The sequence below is a fragment of the Artemia sp. Qi Xiang Cuo genome, chromosome 16, assembly GCF_049724085.1.
Source record: "Artemia sp. Qi Xiang Cuo chromosome 16, ASM4972408v1, whole genome shotgun sequence".
Classification (NCBI taxonomy): domain Eukaryota; kingdom Metazoa; phylum Arthropoda; class Branchiopoda; order Anostraca; family Artemiidae; genus Artemia; species Artemia sp. Qi Xiang Cuo.
In genome coordinates this window covers 29,675,721-29,699,629 of record NC_142809.1, presented here as the reverse complement: position 1 = coordinate 29,699,629, position 23,909 = coordinate 29,675,721, and the positions used below count along the sequence as shown (strand labels likewise).

General features: G+C 34.7%; 1 protein-coding gene across 3 annotated transcripts in view; it reads left to right on the top strand.

Annotated features, from left to right (window-relative positions):
• Tti1 (Telo2 interacting protein 1) overlaps nucleotides 1-23,909 on the top strand; it is a 142,456-nt gene that overhangs the window by 27,108 nt on the left and 91,439 nt on the right. For 2 of the 3 annotated variants that reach the window (XM_089101991.1, XM_089101992.1), the window contains exons 4-6: nucleotides 3,300-3,477; nucleotides 6,535-6,685; nucleotides 11,307-11,429. In XM_089101991.1, coding sequence (XP_088958117.1) covers nucleotides 3,300-3,477; nucleotides 6,535-6,685; nucleotides 11,307-11,429 — 452 coding nt within the window. The remainder of the gene's footprint in view (nucleotides 1-3,299; nucleotides 3,478-6,534; nucleotides 6,686-11,306; nucleotides 11,430-23,909) is intronic. The other variant, XM_089101993.1, reaches the window with a different exon arrangement.

Genomic DNA, 23,909 nt, shown 5'->3' with positions numbered 1-23,909 from the left:
TAATTCAGTTTGTTTGAAAAATGTTTGGTAATTATTTTGTCAGAACGACAGAAACAAAAGGCATATGAATAGACTGTGGGAACCTTTCAGAGTTCAGTTTTACTAGTTCTATAAAAAGAACTGCGGAAGAAGTTAAAAAAAGTATTATTTGTTTTGTTTTGAAGGCACCCACAAATCGGCGAACAGATTTGGAGAAATCCTTGCTTTTACGCTCGAATATGGAAATTCTACTTAATTCAATGTGAGAATGAACTTGGGGAAATTAAGTCCCAAAAATAGTAATTTAATGTTTAATAAAAAAAAAATTCTAGGGGGAAAGAGGAATAATTCTTACGTTGTTCGATATCAATATGACTATTTTTAATTTTGATATCATAATATTTTTCCTTCAGTAAATTTTGAGCAACAAACTCTTATCTAGTTCTTATTTTTTTTTTCTCTGATAATTTTCTCTGATCTTATTTTTTTTTTTCTCTGATGATTTTTTTCTCTGATAATGCTCGCTAATGTAAGTAATCCTAGGCCTTGATAATCTAGATCTATTGAGCTGTATAGTAATATTACTGCTTTTGTAGTTTTCATTAAATTTTATATCGTAAGTAGTGCAGGGGTCTCTAGCTCGGTTACGATAAGGGGTACGAATTCGAAATATTTTTTCACTGTATAAGGGTTATGAACTAAAACACAATTCGTTTTGTTGTTGGGAATATTTCTAGTAATTCTTATAAAAAAATAAGTCATTTTATATATAGGTAATTTAATATCATAAGCAACTAATCAACTGCCCTAGGACGAGGGAGCGAATGGGGGCTATTTAAGGTAAAGGTACAAAATACGGCATTGGACTTTACAGTCTCTCCCGGCGGTGCTGATCTCCGTTTCTTGGCCCTTCAGCCAGGAGGTGCAATGGGGGGGGGGAGCTGGGGCTATTTGGATATTAAATAATAAGAATAAATCAAGGAGTACATCCAAGAACCTAACCTCTGTTGACTAAGGTATGGTCTTGCTTCCATACGATATGTGGGCAGAAGGTATAGGCTGGGGCTTATGGTATAGTCATTTAAGATACATCACTGTAGTGTTTGGCAATTTAGTATCTTGCCATTATTATCATTCCACACTTTAACTCTGTCAAGTAATTGCTGGGCTACTATATACCTCATTTGGCCTATTTCCAAGGAGCAATTAGCTGGTTTAAAGTCTTTTTCAAAACTTCTTGTTTAAAGTTCATTGTCTGAAACCAGTTATAACTGCAAAGACAAAATAGATCTTCAATATTAAAATTAGCATTTCTCTTATTTTAAGATCGAAAGCTAAAGCACTAACGTAGTAATCGGTCAATTTAGTGTAGTTCTAGTAGCATACACTTTTTAAACTTTATTTAAGTTTAAAGCATTAAGTACCTTTCTGAGTTTTTACTAGACATAGTAGCCTACTTACAAATTTTTTTCAAGTACTGCTTCAAATAAAAATACTTGAAAGTAAAAAGCGTCTGATAGCTGCGGGCGGTATTTTATTCCTGTCTCAAGCTTATAGTTTTCATCAAAAATTTTCCCGAGGAAGTGGTCCCTCAAATGGATCTTTTGCGAATTCTTTATCTCCCTTTTGAGTATAAAGAAGATATTACCCACTTTGATTGTTCTTTGTTTACTGTATGCTGCATACTTTAATTGTTTCAAATCCAAACATTTGAGTCTTACTTTGCCCCCCCCCCCCCAAAAAAAAAAATAATTCCTGTGCATATCAATCCTCAAACGGAATTTAGACAGTCAAAATCCTCTGCCCTGCGCTGTATAAAAATGACGCCACCCGCAATTCATTTTTGCACGCCATGTCGCTTTATGTTACACTTGAAGTTTTTTGACATCTGGTGCCTCAAAGAAAGCATATTTTCGTTTCTCAATATCGGAGTCGCAGGATGTTCTCCCTAATAATTTCCAATGAATCTTTTACTGATTGGGGATATTCTCTATTTCGTCCTTCTTGAGTGTTAATATGATAATATTGTAATTCCTTAATTCTCATGATTTGCACTGTAAAATTTATTCTTTCAGGACAAAAAACCAACAAAGAGAAAAATCTCTAAAAACAAACCACCACATAACTTATATCAAAAAAAAAAAAAAAAACGAGACTGTGGCCAGTGGAGTGAAAAGAAAACAACAGAAAAAAAACAACGCGGATATTTCGCCTGTATACAAACAAGGCGTCTACAGCACGAAAAACACACAAAAAAACAACGTAAACTAAAAACCAAAAAAACCACCACCAAAAAAAAAAAATAAAAAAAAATGTACAATCGGCGCAAACTAATCCACGTAGTGAAAAGATGCTAATATAGAGTTACTTCAGTGAGGACACCAGAGTAACTGAGGAAAAATAAAAAAACTGTAAATTACTTTAATTATTCAGTTGCGAAATACTCCTTTTGTTAGCTATTATTGAAGCAAATCGTTTTGGTCTAACAGGTAAAATAGTCCCCTGGTGATTATTTAAAATCTTTACTCCCTTATTGACAATTGATTCACTCTTTAGAAGGTTATCATAAATTGTGTCAATATTTAAATTAAACGTGTACCTGTTAATGGAAAGGTTATCAAACATATGTTCTTTAATTTCTATTGCTTCCCTGGCCCATTGGGTGTACCCCTTATCATTAGAAATAGCCAAGGCTTCATCAAATTTAACAAAATGATCTGGTTGAAGCCAAATATGCTCTGCTAAAGCTGAAACGAAAGTTTCTGGAGGCTTGCTTAATTGTAGGGTTTTTTCTATTGAATTACGGTGTTCAATAAACCTTTCAACAAATTGTTGGTGAGTCCTACCAATATAGAACTTCCCACAAGAACACGGAATTTTATACACCCCACTTACTAAATTTCCCCGAGTTAAATCCTTACCAGAACTAAAAAAACTACTCATTGGCCTCAGCGATTGGAAACATGTATCAATACCAAATTTACGTAAAACCCGTGTGAAAGTTTCTCCCCCAAACCAGGTACATATGGTAATGAAATGAAGCTTTTTGATACAACTAAATCTAAAGACTGAGAAACCTCAATAACCCTACTACTATGTTTGGCCCATCTATTTTCAATTATTTTATCAATGAACTTAATTGGATAACTATTAAAAAATAAAATATCCCTCAAGTATAACAATTCCGAATCCAGAAATTCCTGGGAACAGATTTTAAAGGCTCTATCCACTAGTGAAATTACAACCCCCCTTTTCACCGACATAGGGTGGCAAGAATGAAAATTGAAATACCTATCATTGACTATCTTTCATTCTTTCAGGAGTTAACTTTGGCGAGGATGTTAAACTGCAAATCATAAAGTGCTTCAGAATACTGTTGTTTACAACTGTATCGGAGGTCAAAGGAGACCTTTTCTCTAAAGATGGCTCTTTAACACTTGCAGTTCTCATTCATGCCTTGCTTTCTTCAGCAAAAGATGAAAAAAGCAAAGAACTTAAGTAAGTTATTTTCCTCATATTTTGGTGTGTGTACTTTCAGAGCCTGAGAGGCTGAAAATATTAATACTAGTTTTATATGACAGCCTACTTCCGCTAAATTAGCAAAGAAAAAATTTAATCTTTTTTCAAATATAACAATATTATTTTTTTTTATCTGTTCTTATTTTAATTCATTTCAATTGCATTATCCTGTTATGTATAGCACAATTTAATGAGATATAATCTCATTTTGTTGGAATGTTACATCGTAACACGATATTCATCCTTACGAATTACATATTACTTGGTCACAGTTCGATTATATTTGCGTATAGGACTTGTTTGAGAACTTTTACTAATTTAAGATATTTTGGGTTTTCCTATTATCAATCTAACTTATGTTTTGTAACATGAAATCCCCGCCCCCATAAAAAAAGCCAAATTTATATTCCAGTGAAGATAGTATTTAATAATGACTGAGCTTCCTTGTTGCAATTCTGAGGCTAATATTTCATTATAGAAGTTTAAAATAAAAAGATGTTAAGTACATATTTAACAATCAGCAGTTTATTTCCACTGAACTGACATTTACGATAGTCTGAAACTAGTGATTACAGATTTGAGGCTTGGATGTCCACCGAAGTTGTTTGCTAAGAGTTTCTGTGCTTTCTATTTAACGGTTGCCGGCGTTTAACCCCCCGGCGATTACCCCCCTAGAAAAAAACCCGGAAAATACACCCCCCGCGGAAAATACCCCCCCCCCCCCGCGGAAAATAAGGCTTTCCAAATTTGAGAATTTTATTTGAGTTTTTTTTCCGTAGGGGAAAGGAATTTTGATACTTGTGTATTATGCGCCACTCACTGAAGTTGAGTGGCGCTGTGTAAAACTCGAGAACAAACTGGTTTCTTCGTTAGTTTCTTTCATCTTAGCATGAGACAATACAAAGACAAGTGACAGAATAGATGGGAAATATATAATTTGGGCTATATGTTCACACATAGGGGGGAAGGGGGGGGGGGTAAAGTATTTGGACAGTTTGAAGTCACAAAACAATTTCTTCTAGGTATGGCCACTAAAGAATTACAGAAGACTAGCGAGGTATCTGGAAATTTTGTTAAAAAAGAAAAAAAAAATCCCAGTATAAAGTAAATGTAATGTTTCATTTAAGTGTTTTTTCCAAGTGTTGTGTTTTTTTTTATTTTTTTTTTCAATGACCGATTTTCCAAGTATTAAGTACTATTATTTCGTTAATGTAGTGTTTCATTTAAGTGTTTCATGATGATCGATGATCAAAGTTTATGTTATTTGTGCCTTTCGTTTATATTATTTTACTCTGTTCATGGCCGTATATTTGGCTTTAAAATACACTTCTCTATCTATCTATCTAATATGCAGAATAATTGTACCAATCGCATTTTGCATGCAGACCCACTATACTTTACCCCCCCCCCCCCTCTAATATGCAAATATATAGCCCAATTTTATTTCTAAAGTAACGAAAAAATTAACGAAAAAACTGGTGTGCTTTCGAATTTTAGTACCAAAATTCGTTCCCCCTACGAAAAAAAAACAAAAAAACAAAAACAAAAATAAACTCGAATAAAATCCTCAAATTTGGAAAGCCTTATTTTTGACGGGGTGTATATTACGGGGGGGGGGGGTATTTTCATATATCATGTAAAGATTTATGAGCTTGCTTATTATGAATCTGAAGCTCATAATGCAACTAAAACGTCAAAATCAAAACTTGTTAAGTAAAAAATCAGCATTCAGTCGGAATGATTAGAAGGCCCTAATTGGGGTCTCAGGGTTTCAAGGCTGGCAAAGCAAAGGGTACCCTCTTGTTAACGTCATAATCACACTTTGGTGGTTCACACGTCGGTAATCATGCAATACATAAATTTAATATGGCCAATGCACAATGTTTAGGCCAGTTTGTTATGATGAACATTGTAATTTTCTGCTGCAAACTGAGAAAAAAAAATACAATCGTTTGATACCCCTCCCTTAAGACTGAGCCTTTTTTCCCCTATGACTACGACTATAATAAACCGTTGCAATTTTAAGCCACACGAAGCTCCAGGTGCTCTCAGAAGAAGCCTCGAAATTGGACTGAAGATCAACTGGCAGAAAACCAAAGTTATCTTCCTTGAGCCCCCCCCCCCCCACGTCCCTTTATACTGTAAAAAAGTCAACACTGGGAGCAACCAAGTAGATGTGATTGAAGACTTCACTTGCCTGGGATCTATTCTGTCGAGGGATGGCTCGATTACAAAAGAGTTTACATTTTGAATAGCCAAAGCGTCGGCAATTGTTGGAAGGCTGAGTAGCATCTGGCGAAAGCCAAACGTAAGCCGTCATACCAAAATATGCATTTATAATGCGTCAGTCAGCACCGTGCTGCTGTATGGAGCGGAGACGTGGCCAGCTGCAAAATCTATCCTTAGCGCCATCGATGTCTCGCAGACGGAGCATCTTTGAAGGATTGAGAGACTTCACTGGACTGACTTCGTTAGCAACCAGAACCTCCTGTCACGTACTGCACAAACTCCTTTCTTGACGCAGTTTGCCCAGCGTACTATTCGGTGATACGGCCACCTCCATTATATGTTACGTGACGCCCCAGCACGGGTCGCATTCGACTTCGACCCCACCCTGCACGAATGGAAGCGATCCAGAGGGCGCCCCACCGCCCATCAGGTGGAAAGAAAAGCCAATGAATTCCTCGCCCAAGCCCACATCCCAGTGGAAGAAGCTGTGAGCCTGGCAAGCCATAGGTCAACCTGGAGGCGCCTGGTCTCGTCGTTCTCTACGCCGAACCTACGGCAGGAGCCTTATGTCAAGTAAGTCAGAAGGTCACACTTCCATCCACAGCTCCATATTTGAGATACATTGTTAAATATTAGGGGCCTGTATTTGAAATCTCATGCTACTAATCAATGATCTAAACTTAGAGGTCATTTTATGTTTTTTTTTCTATTTGATTCGCTCTATCTCAGGGGGCTTAAAAATGGAATTTACTAAAGGATCCTGTATTATCTTTGCACGGCCCTACTTGTATCTTGGAATTTTTTCAGACTTGAAGCTCTGAAGATGGTAAACATGTTGTTTGAAGTAGAGACTTCTTGCCCCTCACAGAAATCAAAAGTTCTTTCCAATGCTTTACCAGGAATATCTAAAACATGCATGGAAATAGCTCTACAAGAAACTGGGCAGAAAGTTATTTCAGTAAGGACGTGCTTTTTCTTAATTTATTTTAACTTGATTCCATTTTGATTTTATATCTTTTTGTAAGGAAAAAAAGTATAGTTTATCAAGGATGATTTTCTGATTCTGCTACCAAATTCTAATACATTAAGTGTTAGAATCGATGCTTGCTCTTAAGGTTCGACTGAAAAAAAAAAAAAATGTTAGTGAAGTTGAACTAGATTTTTTTTTCTTGCCAGAGAAAAAAGGAAATAGTACTGACATTTTCTTCAAAAAACTGAATCAAAATTCCAATCTAGTGAACAGAAATAGAGCGATTTCAGTTCAAATCCCTATTGACAGTTTTTTTTTTTTAATTCAAAACATAACATCAAAGGATAAACGTCCTTTGACAATTATTTTCCCTCTTTAAAGATTGAAAACAACCTAACTATTCATTAAACTTTAATTTTTCAAATGTTGATAAGTATGACGGAATTTTATTTTTACATTATTGACAAAATTAGGCCAAGGAAAAATGCGAGTCAATTTGTATATTTGACTGTAAATTAATGATTGATTTCCGAGGGGATCAATGTCATTTAATTAGTAATAATTTTTTTTTTCAATCACTAGCTGCAATCACCTCTGGCCGTTTGCCGTTGCCGCCTAAATTATGTTTTGTTTTGCAAGTTGTCTGTAGCCAGCTGCGTGTGAGCAGTACACTAGCACAATCTCTTTTCTTTATTCAGTTGGAAATTGTAAACTTAATAATATGTATGGATTACAAGTTATATAACAGTTAGCAATGTGGAAAAATCCGCACGTACTTTGGTAATCCCGTCATAAATCCAAGAATAGATTACTGGGTAATAAACCTCGGTCCAATTGTAACTGAAACTCCGATAAAAGGAATTTTGATAACAATTAATACATTAAAATATTGACTTTTTATTCTAATTCCAAATGTGTGAAATTTGTTAAGTTTTATGTTACCCATCAAAAGCTACGAGCCTGAGAAACCTGCCTGATTTTCGGAAAGGTGGGAAACACTCCAAAAAAGTCAAGCTCTCTTATTGAAAATCACACCATCAGGTTCAGTATATTCGAGAACACAGTATTATATGGGTGTCGAGCTCCTATCTAAAAAAATGCGGAAGTTTGAGTGTTTTGCCAGAGGAAAGCGCACACATGTGTAGACTTTTTTTTTCTGGGGTGATTGTATGGAATAAAGGGTTTTAGAAGATCGGGAGAGGGCCCATTAAAACGGAAATTAAAATTTCTAGTACCCTTTGTAAAGGACCTAAAAGATCTTGCCATGATAGTGGCATTTTCAGCCATTTTGTGGCACCAAACTAAATTTACCTAAAAGAGGACCAAGTTGCTATCGATCGAAAATTCGGAGATAGCTAATTTAGGGTTAGATAATTGACATCTTACCCCTCTTTGTTCCTGGGAAATTATTAGTCTATGCCTTTATTATTAGTGGTAAGGAGGGGGGGGGGGTAACAGTGCCTCTTTCATTGCGACAATATTTTCTATATGTACACTATATGAGAATATGTACACACCTAACAGCACAGAGGGGAGAAATTGAGGCGGGGCATCAGGAGTCTGGCAAAAAAACTGTTTTTTTTGGGAGGAGGGGTGGGTGGGTGGGGTGGGTGATGGCAAGTGCCACTAGCAGCTTTGTTTTCTGCAATTTAAAATGGTAAGTTTCTCTTCCCTATTTATATTCAATGTATTTAAACATCAGATAGCCGTGTTGCAGAGCTCGTGATGGCTTCAGCCGTATAGAAGACCAAAGGTCGCGCATAATTTCCATCTATAGGAACGATAATACCGCTTTTCGTCCGCCCAAAATTCTTTAGTAGAAATATTATTAGGGACTTATTCAACAAAACTGTTATTCATCGAGCGTGTTGGCTAGCTATTAAAGCTTTTGTCAGAAATTTTTATTAAAATCTAATATTTTAATTCTTAAACAGAAAAACTGGGAAAGTAGGATGCTTCCAATCAATTTAAAATTATTGATGTATACAGTTTAACAGCAAGAAATCGGGAGTTTTTTGGGACCGGTAGCCCACATAAAATCTTGGTTAGGCTTGGGCATGATTTGAAAAAGACCAGAAATTAAGTTGAAAAAAAAGCTTTTCAACTGAAAGTAAAGAGCAACATTAAAGAGAACAGAAATTATTCCGTATATGAGGAGGGCTGTCCACCTCTCAGTTCATCGTTTTTTACGCTAAATTTTGACTTTTTTTTCCAATTCCTTAAGAAGAACTCCTGAAACACAAGGGTCGTTGAATTGGAATAAGAGCTTTTTTTTAAGCACTAAAAAAAACATAATATAACGAGCAAAGTATCCAGGAGAGGGCAGCTCCTCTCATGTACGAAATAATTTCTGCTTGTTTTATATTTAATGTTGCTCGTTATTTTCAGCTGAAAAAGACTTACAAAAAAAACTACCGGTAATTCAGTATGAATAGACCCAAGAAGAATCCATGGAGCAAAACAGTTTTTATTTGGTATTTTTGTTAATTTAAGAGGAAATTAAAGGTCTTGCAATTGAACTTTGCTTTGTATCGCATATTAACTAGTTTTTGTATGGAATTCAACATCTAAATAAGAACTAAATCATACACAAAGCAATGAATCCACATTGATTTGGACAGGTTATGATTGAATGAGGGACAACAAATGAATTTTGTAAACCCATACAACCCCCCCCCCCCCAAAAAAAAACAACAACAAACAACAGAGTGCAGCCTAAAATACAGAAAAGTAATAGTATGTAAAATTTTCAAACTAATGACATTTCTTCAGCGAAAACTAATTTTACATGCTTTTTCTTTCCAAAAATGCTTGCACGTCTGCTCTCTCCCCTACTGCTTTGGAAAAATTTATACCAGCCCTCATGTTTACCTAAGGAATAAACTAAATTTACGTTTTCCTTATTTTAGAGGTCGATTGAAGCGCTGGTAGGAATAAGAAAATTAAAGCTTGAATTATTTGACATATCTAGAGTAGTAATATTTTGAACAAGAGCGCTTAAGCTTATTTTATCTTGTCAAAAACGAAAGAACGTATTTAATAACTTTTTTACCGAAATAGTTTCAAAATGCAAGATATTCCTCTAATGCATCTTTATCCACTGATTGTATTTCCTGAAATGTATCTGCTTTATAGGAGGTAACGGATACAGGTCATAATGACACAAATTACAAATTGCTTCCATGTGGCAAAATCACTCTAAAAACGTTAAATTTCGAGTCGTGTGTAATAGGAATGGTAAGTTCAAATAGAGAATTTAGATTGTTTCTTTTAAAAATGTACACAGCGATCCTTATAATTTGTTATTTGGGTCCCTCTAAATGATATAGGCTCTAATATTAAGTTACCCACTATATACCAAAATAAAGTCATTTTATTGAACTACACATTAATTTCGCAGATTCTTTTCTAATCTTGAACAAAAAGCTGATATTGCAAATAGTTTCAACATTTTATTTTTTGCTGTCTTAGCAATAAATTGAATTGTCGGTTATGTTCTTTTCTTTTCGAACAATAATATTTGTTATGGCGCAAGGTTGGTATCTCCTTTAATTCTTCGTGTGGATGTAATCTGGACCATAAAATTTGTGGTTTGGCTTTAGTTAGCTTTTAATTATTTGAAGAAGTTATCACGTTCGAAATAGATACTCTTATGACAGACAGAACATAACCCAGGCGGGGTATACAGGTCCCCTTAAAGTGTCATGATTTTTTTGTCTTTTAATTTTCAACCTACCGAACTATTTTATTTTTGTGACTCATTAAACGCCCTCTTCCCCTTTCAAACTGTATATATTTGTATATATTCTACTGGGAGGGGATGAATCCTTACAAACATTTCACAGTGTAGTCTTGCTTAAGATACCTTAGCATATCATGTTTAGTAAAATTGAGTTATTACGTGTTTTATAGGCTACTCAACATTGGTGTTACTACTGATAGGTGCATATAATCTTGACGGATATAAATTATTGTAAAGAAGAAGAAGGATTAATGTATTAAAAAAAAGTACGACTTTATGCTCAAGTATTCAAATTGTCTTAAACTCTAACGTTTTTTGTTTGTTTGAAGAAATTGTCTTTTGTAGCAAATACTTCAAGAAGCTAGTATGGGGATACGTCTGTTTACTAGTACTATCACTAAAAACTTGCTGCAGTAGCCAGCCGCCTGAGGCCAACATAGCTACCTACGTTCCTCCTACATCCCAATCTATTTAAAGCCTCCCTGTTTACACCCTCCCAGGAAGTACTCATTCCCCTTAAATCTGTCCTTACGACATCCTCCCACCCCATTCGGGGACGACTGTACGTGTCCTAGCCATCTTCGAATTTTGTCTGTTTGCACATATGTATAACTTTTACCAGTAACTTCTCCTTCCTTCCACTCTCTTTTGAATCTCTGTATTAATCTCTTGTGAGGTTGCCTAAGACCTTAGGTGTTCTGAAATTTTTCTTACTTTTCTTGTTAGTATCGAGACATAACCCCTTTTTCTTTTTACCCATGTGCCAGCCTCGTATTTATCTATGCTTGGTGCTGTCATAATACTCACTCTTGACCTTGTCTAGTTTTCACTTAGAACCCACATGACCTAAAGGCTGATAAATTGCAGGAGAGTCTTACTGCTATCAGAAATGTTCTATCGCACACTTTGAGGGACAAACTGTTCTATTTTCCAGAAAAGCAAGATTTTTCATCGCTCTCTGTGCAAACGGAAGGAAAAGATACAGCAGAGGTAAGTCCAAGTATGATGGTTTTTCAAATGTTGCCTTTTGTCTGTTAGCCGAAACCTTCCCACCAGTCCGCGGACACTTATGAGAAGGCTAAATTTGAAAAAAGTTACCACTTTTACGAACTTGTAGCCAACTTGGCAGTGGTCATAGAAAGCATCTTCTTGAAAAATCCAATTCCAGTTTTCCCATCTCAATGAAACTGTGAGCTGTCGTTATGGGGCCCAAATCAGCTCACATGAAATGTTTTCAACTTCATACACTTCTTTCCAACTGGTACGACTTGAAATATTTTGTAGACACAAAAAAAGGAAAGAAATTTGGCTTAGAGTCTGCCCCTCTGTGGACCGGGGTGTTTGGACTTGGGTCATATTTTTACACCAGCTTGAATAAAGATTTATCTCAATAGAATATTTCAAGCCTTTCAAGGAGGAAAGCAGTTGAGTTAGGAGGTTAATTTTTTTTATGTCTAATTTTGTGCTTGTAGATCTATTCTTCGAAGCTTGAATTCACATTTCAAAGTTTCGTTTTTGAATCTCGTTAGAGACATTGATTCATTTCTAAGAGTTTTATCGACTTAAGTTACCCAGGAGGGAGGCGGGGGTAATTTCTGAGAAGCCACTCTTCTTTACTATTGTCACCAGTTTCCTGTTTTTTTTCGCCTGATAAAAAGTCTGGTGAAGTCGGATAAATGACATTTGCTCTTCTATCTATCTGCGGCTGTTCTCCGATAAATTAGTTTGACTCCTTATAATTGCCAATTGCTATTTTAACCATAAAAGAAGATGTAAGGATTAGGTACCCTCACAACTCAGCCCCTGTGATAATATCTGTCCAGAATAAGACATCTTCAATTTATTCTAAAGATATAGAAGGTTGAATGCGTTATTATCCTACCTGACAGCAATCTAATAGTAAATATTAGCAAAGAAGGATAGTCATGAAACTCTGTCCAATGATGTCTTAATTGCTCTGACAGTTTAGCGGTTCTGTGTTCTCAGAAAGTGAGTTCTACGTTGACACAATATGCACATTGAGGAACGGTTGTAATCGTGATTCTAAAATGACAAGAGTTGCAAAGTTAAGAGTCTTGGATTAATCACTCAAATGAAATAAAAGCCAAAACAATTATAAATATTGCATAGTCAATTGTCAGCTTAAAGTTTTGAATTAAAGAAGCACTAAATAAGTACTATCTTTCCAATTGTCTTATGCAACAAAAGCTATAGTATGAAGCTCTTTCTGTAAGAGCTGGAGGGTTAAATTTGTATTTAACGCACTGGGAATATGAAGATACTTACCTTAAAATATATTGGCCCGAGTGTAAGTGTCAACTAAATCCCATAACCATGATTTTGATTGGGGGCTCAAGTATGAACAAAGTAAATTTTATGTGAAGGATAAGCAGAAAGTGCGTATTAGTACCTATTTTTTTCAACTTATTCTTAAGAAGATGGGAGATTGAATTGGAACAGCATATATCTAGAAATCCACAATAATTTTACATGTAAGTAAGCACTTTAATGATCGAATGTATGGACTTTCGAGGTGTGGTTTATGTCAAGTGTGACTCGCAAATCATTCCGTGTAAAACGATTTCCGACGTAGTTCAGATTCGCAATGTGTCATATGAACCTGTCGTCTAAATTAAGAAGCGGTGAGTTTTTCTTTTCTTTTTTTTTGGTTTATGGATCGTTTTCAACGTTTTCTTGATTCTCGTTTGAAATTAGATGTTATTCAAAATTCAGCTACCGGAAGTGATAAAGATATGCCTTATGTAAATAATCTACCTGAATGTGATTATTCTTTAGGCCACTTTTTATTTGATAGAACAGAAAATTGTTATTTTCCGATCCGATCGTTACATGTAAATGACCAAGATTCACAAAGTGCATTCAATGAACTGAAGCTCTTGCTTGCTTCTAGTCCTATAGTCATTGTGGGAGTCTGCAAAACTTTTTTGTCTGCTAATACACCCCTTACAATGTTAGACCTGCCCGGGATGAAGTGTATTTCGCGTACAAGGTGTCAGAATGCGAGAGGAGGTCAGATGTTGTATATTCGTGATGACTGGTCTTTTAGTATTCTCAGTGATTTGTCTGTATTTGATGAAGGGTGATGTGAGACTATTTTTGTTGATGTTGTACCTTTGGGCTGTAATCCATTTATTTTCGGGTCTGTTTATCGTTCTCCGTCGGGTTACCCAAAAAGATTTTTTGAAGTTTTTGAACCGCTGTTGAAAAATCTGGAAGCGTTGAAAAAACTGGTTATTATTTTGGGTGATTTTAACTTTGATCCTTTGAATCTCGATGTTAGAAATAATATGGAGTTTTTAATTATGATGTTGTGTTCTAATTTTCTTCGAAGTATTTCTCTGCTGACAAGAGTTACAACTAACACAGCTACATTATTAGATAATATATTTTTCTCTCCTGTTTTATTTGATGCTGAAAAATCTTCAGTAATTTTGTCTGATATGTCGGATCATTTTCCGGTGAGTGTTCTTTTAAATTTGAATAATAGTGATAAACAACATCGAGATTCATTAATGGATAAATAAAAAAAGCGATATACATGGATTGATTGTAAAGTTTTACGTCAGTTAATTGGTGACCATGATTGGAGTTCGGTTTATGGCTCAGATGACGTAAATGCTTGGTTTTCAGATTTTATTGATATAATGATGTGACTGCGGGATCGGGCTTCTTCAACACGAGTTTTGCATGGAAAGTTTGCGCAGAAATTTGACCCATGGATTACTGAAGGTATTTTGACATCTTTAAAATATAAAAATAGAAAATTTAAGAATTATTTAAATTTACAGACACCTGAGTCGTTTGAAGAGTTCAGAGTTAATAGGAATAAGCTAAATTCAATTATCAGACATGAGAAGAGAAAATATTATAAAGAGAAATTTTTGGAGTATAAATTGGATATGGAAAAACATGGCAATTGATAAATGAAAAGATACGTCCTCATAATCGTAAAAGTACTAGTGTTAATTGCCTTATTTTAATTGGAGAAAATGTTACAGAGCCCAATGAAATTTTAAATGCTTTTGGAGATTATTTCAGTAATATTGGTTCTAGACTTGCATTGACTATGAATATGCAACTGAATTCCCCTTCTGTTCCAGTTAATGAGCAATATGGAGAAAATTTGTTTTCTTTTTCTGGGATTAAGCCTCATGAGATTGAAAAAGTTATTCTGAAGCTTAAACGAAGTTTTTCTAAGGACGAATTTGGATTTTCGGCTCAAACCATAAAGCAAATAGCGTCGAGCATTTCACCTTTGTTAGCAGATATCTTTAATTTATCACTTGTGCATGGGATTTTTCCTGAGTTTAAAAAAAAAAGCAAATGTTATAGCATTAACTAAAGCTGGGAGTTCAACCTACTCTTCAGATTATAGAGGCATTTCTCTACTTTCGATTTTCAGCAAAATTTTGGAAAAACTTGCAAATAGTCGATTGCAAAAATATTTATTTGATAGTAAGATTTTACACAAGTCTCAATATGGTTTTATAAAAGGAAAGTCAACTGAACTGGCAATTCATGAGCTTTTACTAAATATTAATGATTCACTAGATGATGGTCAACACGCGTTGGCGGCTTTCTTGATGTCACCAAGGCGTTTGACACCGTAAATCATTCGTTGCTTCTTTTTAAACTCAAGTCTTATGGGTTTTCAAAACAAGCTGTTAAATTTTTTGCATCTTACCTTTCTGGCAGACGACTAGATTGTGTTGATAAATCTCGTGATCTCCGTTCCGAAACTTTTCCGATTAATTACGGAGTGCGTCAGGGCTCTGTCCTTGGGCCTATTGTATTTCTTCTTTTTATAAATGACTTGCCAGAAGTTTTGCCTCTTTGTAAAATTAATTAAAAAAGACTTTCCGAAAAAATAAGTTTTTCAAAGAAAAGTAAAGGCCATTTTAAAATTAAGCTCATAAGACAAAAATACATGTTAAAATTAAAACACAAAACGACCAGAGATTTTTATTACAGAATAAATGAGGCTCACAACGAACAGAAATTAAATAAACAATCATAGCAGAAACATACAACAAGTAATAATTTAAATGAATAAATAGATCTTAAAGCGAGAAATGCTTAGATTGAATATGAAAATCAAGCTTAAGACGCAAAAAATATTTTCTCCTATTGAAGTACAAATGAAACTTAAAACGAACAGAAATTAAATAAACAATCAATGCAAACACACATACAATAGATATTAATGTAAATTAATAAATAAATCTTAAAACGAGTGAAACTTAAATTGAATATGCAAATTAAGCTTCAAACAAACAAAATCACCACAAACAAGGGTTTGGGTATGACCTCCTTCTCTCACTGTAAAAGTCTAAAACCTACTGCGTCATTGGCGCTTTACTGAAAAACAATTTTGTAACAAATATTTTCTTTTGTACTTATCTCTGATAATAAACATTAAAGTTATAGTAACGTTTTAAACGGATGAGCTTTCAGCAAATAATATTATACATCAAATATTCAGTTTAATTTATTAGCTCTTTTTAAAGTTGTTAAAGACGAATATAGTTTCCCTACAAACAAGTGATTGGGTACTGCCTCCTTTCCTAACTGTAAATAAAAACCAAAAGCCTACTGCGTCATTTGAACTTAACTGAAAACGGATTATATTACAAATACTTTCTTTTCCAGTTCGTACAGCATTGCAAATGAAATACAATTAAAGCGAAATAAATTCTTGAACTGATGGATCTTTCAACAATTAATATCATTGTACATCAAATATTCAATTTGATGTTGTTAATACTTTCCAAGACTGTTCAAGACGCATATAGTTTTCAGACGCATATAAAATTTTGACTGGATGCATATATATATATATATATATATATATATATATATATATATATATATATATATATATATATATATATATATATATATATATATATATATATATATATATATATATATATATATATATATATATATATATATCTATCTTTATATGTGAGTAATAATTGTGTATGTGTATATTTATTCTATTTCTCGAAAATGGCTCCATAATTTTTGGGGAAAATTGGTAACTAGGGATATTATCGCATAAAAAACTATCTAGATAGGTCAGAAGTCTGAGAAAAATAGTACGAATCATTAAGATCCTGAATTTTGGTTTTTGCAAATGACGTCCTATACTATGTTAGTACATCATATAAGCATTTCTTGTGACATTATATATGGCATCATATAAGTATTTTCTTATATGATGTCATGCATAGCATAAATAAGATTGTTGAGTTTCCAACACAACAGTTATTAATGGTTTTAGGCGTTTACCCCTCCCCCCCAGCGATTATCCCCCCGGAAAATACGCCCCCGGAAAATGCCCCCGCGGAAAATATCCCATAAAGTATAGTGAGTCTGCATGCAAAATGTGTTTGGTACAATTATTCTGTATATTAGATAGATAAATAAATAAGTGTATTTTAAAGCCAAACATACGGCCATGAACACAGTAGAATAACATGAATGAATATAGTGAATGGGAGGGGGGATTTTATCTCCCCGGAAATGCCCCCTCCATGGCAATTACCCTCGCGGAAAATGCCCCCCCCCCCTGTGGAAATAAGGTTTCTACATTTAAAACTTTTATTTGAGTGTTTTTAGTTTCGTTTAAAAGTGCAAAGGAACGGGAAAAAGAGGAAGTTACACACCAGGAGTATCTTAAAACTTAAAAAAAAACACAAATTCATTTGTGTTAAAAAGACTTCCATATGAACTTCTGCAATTTTCGGCAGTAGCGGGTGCCAAATTAAAAGAAAAAATTGAAGAAGAAAAAAAATATACGCGAACAATCATCAAAATTTAGCTAAAACATGTGTATTATGGGCGAATCACTCAAGTTTACGCTGTGTAAAACTCGAGAACAAACAAGTGACAGAATATATGGGAAATATATAATTTGGGCTATATATTTGCTCATACGGGGGTAAAGTATTTGGATAGTTTGAAGTCAGAAAACCATTCTTTCTCGGTATATGGCCTCTAAAAAATTACAGAAGAATAGCGAGGTATCTGGAAATTTTGCTAACTAAAAAAGAAAAAAAATGAAAAAAAAAATTAAAAAAAAATCCCAGTACAAAGTAAATGTAATGTTTCATTCAAGTGATTTTTCCAAGTGTTAAATGTTTTATTTTCAATGACTGTTTTTCAAGTATTAAGTACTATTACTAGGTTAATGTAGTGTTTCATTTAAGTGTTTTTTGATGATCGCTGATCAAAGTTTATGCTACCTGTGCCTTTCATTTATGTTATTTTACTGTGTTTATGGCCGTATATTTGGCTTTAAAATACAGTTATCTATCTATCTGTCTAATATGCAGAACAATTGTACCAAACACATTTTGCATGTAGACCCGATATTCTTTACCTCCCCCCGCCTAATGTGCAAATCTATAGCCCAAATTTATTTCTTAAGTAACGAAGAAACTAACGAAAAAACTGGCGTGTTCTTGAATTTTACACAGCGTAAACTTGAGTGAGTGGCGCATAACACACAAGTACCAAAATTCCCTCCCCCAACGGAAATTTAAAAAATAAAACTAAAATGAAATTCTTAAATGTGGAAAGTCCTATTTTCATGGGGGGTATTTTCCGGGGGAGTATTTTCCGGGGGGGAGGGGTATTTTCCGCGTGGAGGTATTTTCCTAGGGGGGGGGGGGTAATAACCGGGGGGGATAAACGCCGGCCACCGTTATTTATACAATATAATGTCTGTTGGAAGGCCCAAAAAATGAAAATTTGTAGTTGCAGTGACTATAAATGATGATTCTTTGGGTCAAAAATTAAAATGAAGAGTGGAGACACAGGCGGTTAGAAAATATGCAAAAATGACAATTAGAGCGTGTTAAAAATGGAAATGAAGAGGAAAGGCACACACAGTTAGAAGACATACGACAACGAACAAGTGAGGGAGTCAAAAATGAAAATGAAGAGCAGCGAGCCAATGAAAATCAATCTGGACAGCGAGAATCAAAACGTGTCAAAATTGAAAATGATAGCGATGAGGATTGGGTTTGTGATTATGACATGGGTAAGGTCATCAATGCCTACCATATATTTGTTAAAAAAAAAAAAAAAAACAAAGGTTCGGCGATATGTATTTCATAATGACGGAAGTTAAGCCGAGGTGTAACAAAGCAAACAAATTGAAATTTGAATTCAATATGGAAACAAATTGTTTTGGATTTTGACATGGATAAGGTCATGAATACCTACCAGACCCTTGAAAATCAAAAATACGGACTGGATCAATCGTTGAAAGAAAAAGAAGTTTTTGTCCCACCACCTGAACTATTAAAACAAGCAAAGGTTTGGCAATATGTCTTTCGTAATGACAAATGACAAACCAAGGCAAAAGAAAAAGTTTTTGTCCCACCACCTGAACAATTGAAAGAAAGAAAGCTTGTCGTCAATGCCTTCTATTTCTTTTAAAATCAAAAACCTGGACCAAATAAATCGTTCGAAGAAAAAGAAGTTTTAGTCCCACCACCTGAACAATTGAAAGAAACGAATATTTGGCGATATGTCTTTCATAATGACAAAAGACGAGCCGAGGCAAAAGTTAAAGGTCCATTTCTAATTAAGGTCCATTTGAACGTCATGACATCAAGAAAAGGCTCTTTCAGGAGCGGCCCCTTATTTCTTTAATTTTTTTTTAAAACCATTGCTGAGGTTTGCTCTGTTTTAAGCAATTTAGTTTATTCTTACCATAATGAGGAGCAGCATAATGAGTTTATTTGTTTACGGAGGGTTAAGACATCATCTTTCATTCCATGGCGAAAAAGTTTTAGTTTCAAATGGATTGGTCCTTTTATTTTTTCATTAATGTAAGGTTTATCTGAGGAACATACCTTCTTGGTAACCTCTGGGATACATTTCTGGTAATTTGTCATTAATTTTGTTTGAAACAAACTAACCTTTCAATTAGGATTTACGCCCGACACAATATCATCCCAACTCCTCAGACGTAATCCAAAATCGGAAAGACCTTGACTTGTTATCGGTCGGTACGAAAATTCAGAAACTGAGTTATTTATTTTAAAAACTAGCAGTGGTTTCAATTGTTGGATGAAATGATAGTTACCACCGAGGGGGGGGGGGGGTGGTTGGGGTATTGTAAAAGGTTTTGGATATTGTCATTGTACCCTTTTGACAACCCTCCTGTATATAGTGTTTTTTTTTATTTTGTTTGACACCTTCGTCAACATTTTCTAACTGTTTTACCTTTATGCCCTGAGCCTTATTGGCGACTCGGATCAAACACGCCCCCTTCTCCCATTAATCTGGCTTATATGTAAATAATGGGCATTCTATATAACGTGCAATACTTGCCCCAGTGTCTGTGGGGGATTTTGTCATCCCTGGAAGCATAGTTATTTGACTTTTTCACTATTTTTAACAAAGTTGCTATTCTAAAATCTTAATCAGATGTCTTTTGGGAGATTGCTGCTAAAAAGGGCGTGGGAGGGGGACTGTATGCTTTCTGACCATTTTTAAGCATTCCCCTGAACATGCCCTGAAAGTTTAAACTTAGTACCTCTGCTGTTCTCGAGATATTGTATATACACTTTTTTCAAATACTATAACCTTTTCGAACACACTCAAAATCAAACATTCCCCCTTTTTCTAAATATTAATTCAAAATAACTTCCCTCAAAACAAGTTTTTTCAGAGAAAAGTAAAGACCTCTGTTAAACCAAATATCAGTAGAAATAAAGTCAAATAATCTTCCAAGCATAAAAGTACCAGCAATATCCATCAATAAATAAGGAAAAACTTGATGAAACTTATATATTTGAAATAAGCATTAAAATCTGATTCTCTTAATGGATCTATTGATATCAGAATCCCATTTTTTGAGTTTCGGTTACTATTGAGCCGGGTCGCTTCTTACAGTTCGTTACCACGAACTGTTTGATACCAGCTAGATAAAAAAAATACATACTTATTTGCCTTTTTTATAAGCAATTTTTTGAAAGTCTATTTTTTTTTTCAATGATTACTCCGACCCTTGAAGGAATATTTCGACTCATATGCTTAGTTTTAAGTGATTCTTATACGAACTTTTACTAAAGTTCAGATATTTCTAAAAAGTTTGGCCTTTATTTCAATGTTTTGTGATGAACAAAGGCTGTGATATGTCATATAACGCAGAACATGCAACTAGATAAAAATAGGGAGTTTCTATTAATTTGCTCTTTTTTCGCAAAAAAAGCAAACCCAAATTTTATGACAGCCCCCCAAAAAATGATATCACTTTCTTTGCCTCTGTGCCATAGCAAGACTCCAAAACAAATCTTTGACAGCAAAAAGAAGTTTAAATTTTAAGTTTTTCAGCCCTGTTGTGACAGCAAGATCTTGAAATATCATTTCGACAACCGAAATATCATTAGAGATGTTATGATTTTAAGAGTCTCCTCCTTTTTAATACGAAATGAAGATTTTTACCTCCCAGTTGGCTTTTGTGATAACGCGGACAGATTTCACAGTTAAATTCAAATTTAATTAAATACTTTAAGGTGGTATGTGTCATGAGTAAAATCTAAAACTTTGTTTCAAACTTGTTTGGAGAAAGAAACAGTCTTAACAATTAAAAACTTATTTATACGTCGTCCCAACCACGACCGGAGAAAGTGGTCCCGACCCCAACCCCAAGTTTGCTGCTACGTTAGTGTAGGGGGAGGTGGGTTGTTTGCCCTTCGCGCTCCTCATCTGGATCCGCCACTGATTCAAATAGCACAATAGCCTTCATTAGGGTTGGAGTGGGGGTAATGTGCTTTAGCCATATTATGTTTGTAGTCATTTCTATTGGTTTTAAGTTTATTTTATGTGAAGTTACTTTTCTGTGAAGTTCTATTTCTGTGAATGGTTCTAGCCTATTTTCTCCAATAACAATTTAAATACAATTACGATTCCAACGATAACTTTTGGCAGAAAAAGTATTTAAAAAAAAGAGTTTCATCTAAACTACAATAATGACAACATAGTCGTATTATTTGATATCTGTGCATATAACTGAAGCCTTGGACCAACAGCACAACATGAAGTGATTAGTGATAGCAAATTATAGTTCTTCCAATTATCATTGTACTTTAAGAAAATATACTATGTTACCTTGTGGTGGCCTAGTGGAAGCAACTGTGCGTACTATTTGAAGGTATTATCTTGTGCAAGGAAATATCTTGTGTTGAAATATGTGTGTGATAATTTTTTTTATTTGCTATTACTTTTAATTGTTAAAAGTTTAATTATAATTATTTTAATGTGTAATATGGTCCTAATTAACAGTTTCAAGAGTGATTTTTTGCCATTTGTTGAAAAGGACCCTCTTTAATGTAAACAAAAAATAATTATGGTTGGTCGCATTTTTGAAATTTTGGACTTTTTTCCTTAAATTTTCCTCATCGAAGGGCTTCCTCCCATTCTTTTTCCTCCAAAGATATCTGAACAAAATTCTGAGATAGCCATTTTGTTCAAACTAGTCCAAAAGTCAAATAAATATAACTCCGTGGTTGAAATAACCCCTACAACAACCGGGACTAGGGCTGTAAGTTATGCAAGTTGCCCATGCCCATTGTTTACAATTTTTTTATTGGGGAAAAGGGGGTATTTTTGATCCTGGGGCTCCAAAAAGTGTGAGGTTATTATGGTGGAACTTCAAGGAAATGTTGTGAGGGACGTCAAAAGAGATGAAAGCATACTGTATGCATGCTGGTTGTCAAAAAGGTGTATCAACAACGTCGAAGGAGAGGGTAAGGGTATAAAGTTAAAGCTTCCAGGGTATGTCGAGGATTGATTCTATAAGACAGGCATGTCCTCAAAGGAGGATCAGATCTTCTTAAGCTGTTTGGTGGAATATATTATTAGCTGATAATAACCTCGCATTTTTTTTCAAATTTGTCATCTGCTACTACCTAAAGCTGCATAACTGCATATTGGTATCTGTCTCATTAAAAATTTAATCTCCGATTTATGGTGATTTTAAAAGTGTTTCACTTAACCAATTCAGACTATCGCTTAATGTTGACGAATTGGTTAAGTTTTCTTTTAACCAAGTCAAGTAATCAGATTTAATTTTCATAGTCCTTGGTACTTGTAAGTTTTTTCGTGCAGAATACCCTTGACGCTGATAGATAAAACCTCTCCCCCTTTCGATTTAGTCAGCTTCGCTCTTCTTGAGTGGTCCTAAATGGTCTGGATTTTTTTCAGGGGCTCTATGGTAACTCCGCACATTTTTTAATAGATTGTCTTTATTCTGAAATTGCTTAAGATAAGACTTTTGAATTGAGGGGTTCCACTTTCCTCCTCTTGGTGTTTCTCAAAATTACCCATTATTAAACCATTTTTTACCAATTACCCCTTAATTACCAATAGTGCTTACCCAAAATTACCCATCAGCATTTCAGATTTAATATTCGCTAGTGTATCCCTACCCTCAAAACTAATGCATGAAAATCGGCTTCAATTTTTTTCAACGAGTCTGTCTTGTAGTATTTACGCTGCATAATTGAGGTCCGGTTTCATCAATAGACATTGCTTCTACCATTTTCTGCGAAATAATTCTACACGTGGCTGAATAAGGGAGATATCTGAAGAAATGCATTGTGGGTAAGTTCCCCTCGACTTCATTGGGGGAAACTTTCAGGCCCATAATAACTGTGACTCTCGCTGTGTTTGAAAACGTACTTCACTTTGACAAGTTTAAGTAAATGTGTGAAGCATCGCCAATTATAAGTCCTTGGCTGTAACGAGATTTTATTTTTACTTTCTCTTTTAAATTTTTATTATAGAAAAAAGGTAACTATGGGGAATTCAGTAGAGGATATAAATTGTTGCCGTTGTTGCAAAACATTGGAGTCTTCTGTATTTAACATTCAAAGAAAGACCTGAACAAATGGGAAACTTTCAAAAAACCAGACATTACACACAATTTATTATCACAAAATTGTGGGTAACAAAGGGTGCTGCAGGGTGAAACCCCCTTCTTATTGCAAAAAAATGTTTCTGGCGTTTATTTTAATGCTTTATTTAACTGAAGTACTCCTCAAAAACATATTTTCTATCTGGAAATCAACTACGCTGAACAAAATGGCTATCTCAAAATTTTGATTGAATGTCTGGGGGAATGATGGGCGTGGGGGGGGGGGCTAGGTTGCCCTCCAATTACTTTCGACAATTAAAAAGGGCACTAGCCACTCCAATTTCCAATCGAATGAGCCCTTTTCTCCTTCGATACGTAGTGCCCGGCTGAAGAAAAAAAAAAACGCATTGTGCCCACATCCTTCTTTAGTTAGGCAGTGCTAGTGCGCTGCCTATGATAACACGTTGAAGCCTTATGTTTCCTTACTATGGATGACGCTATCGCGTTACCTCTGACTTAACCATTTGCATAGAACTTTCAATCTTCTTCCTAATGAACATCCGAAATTA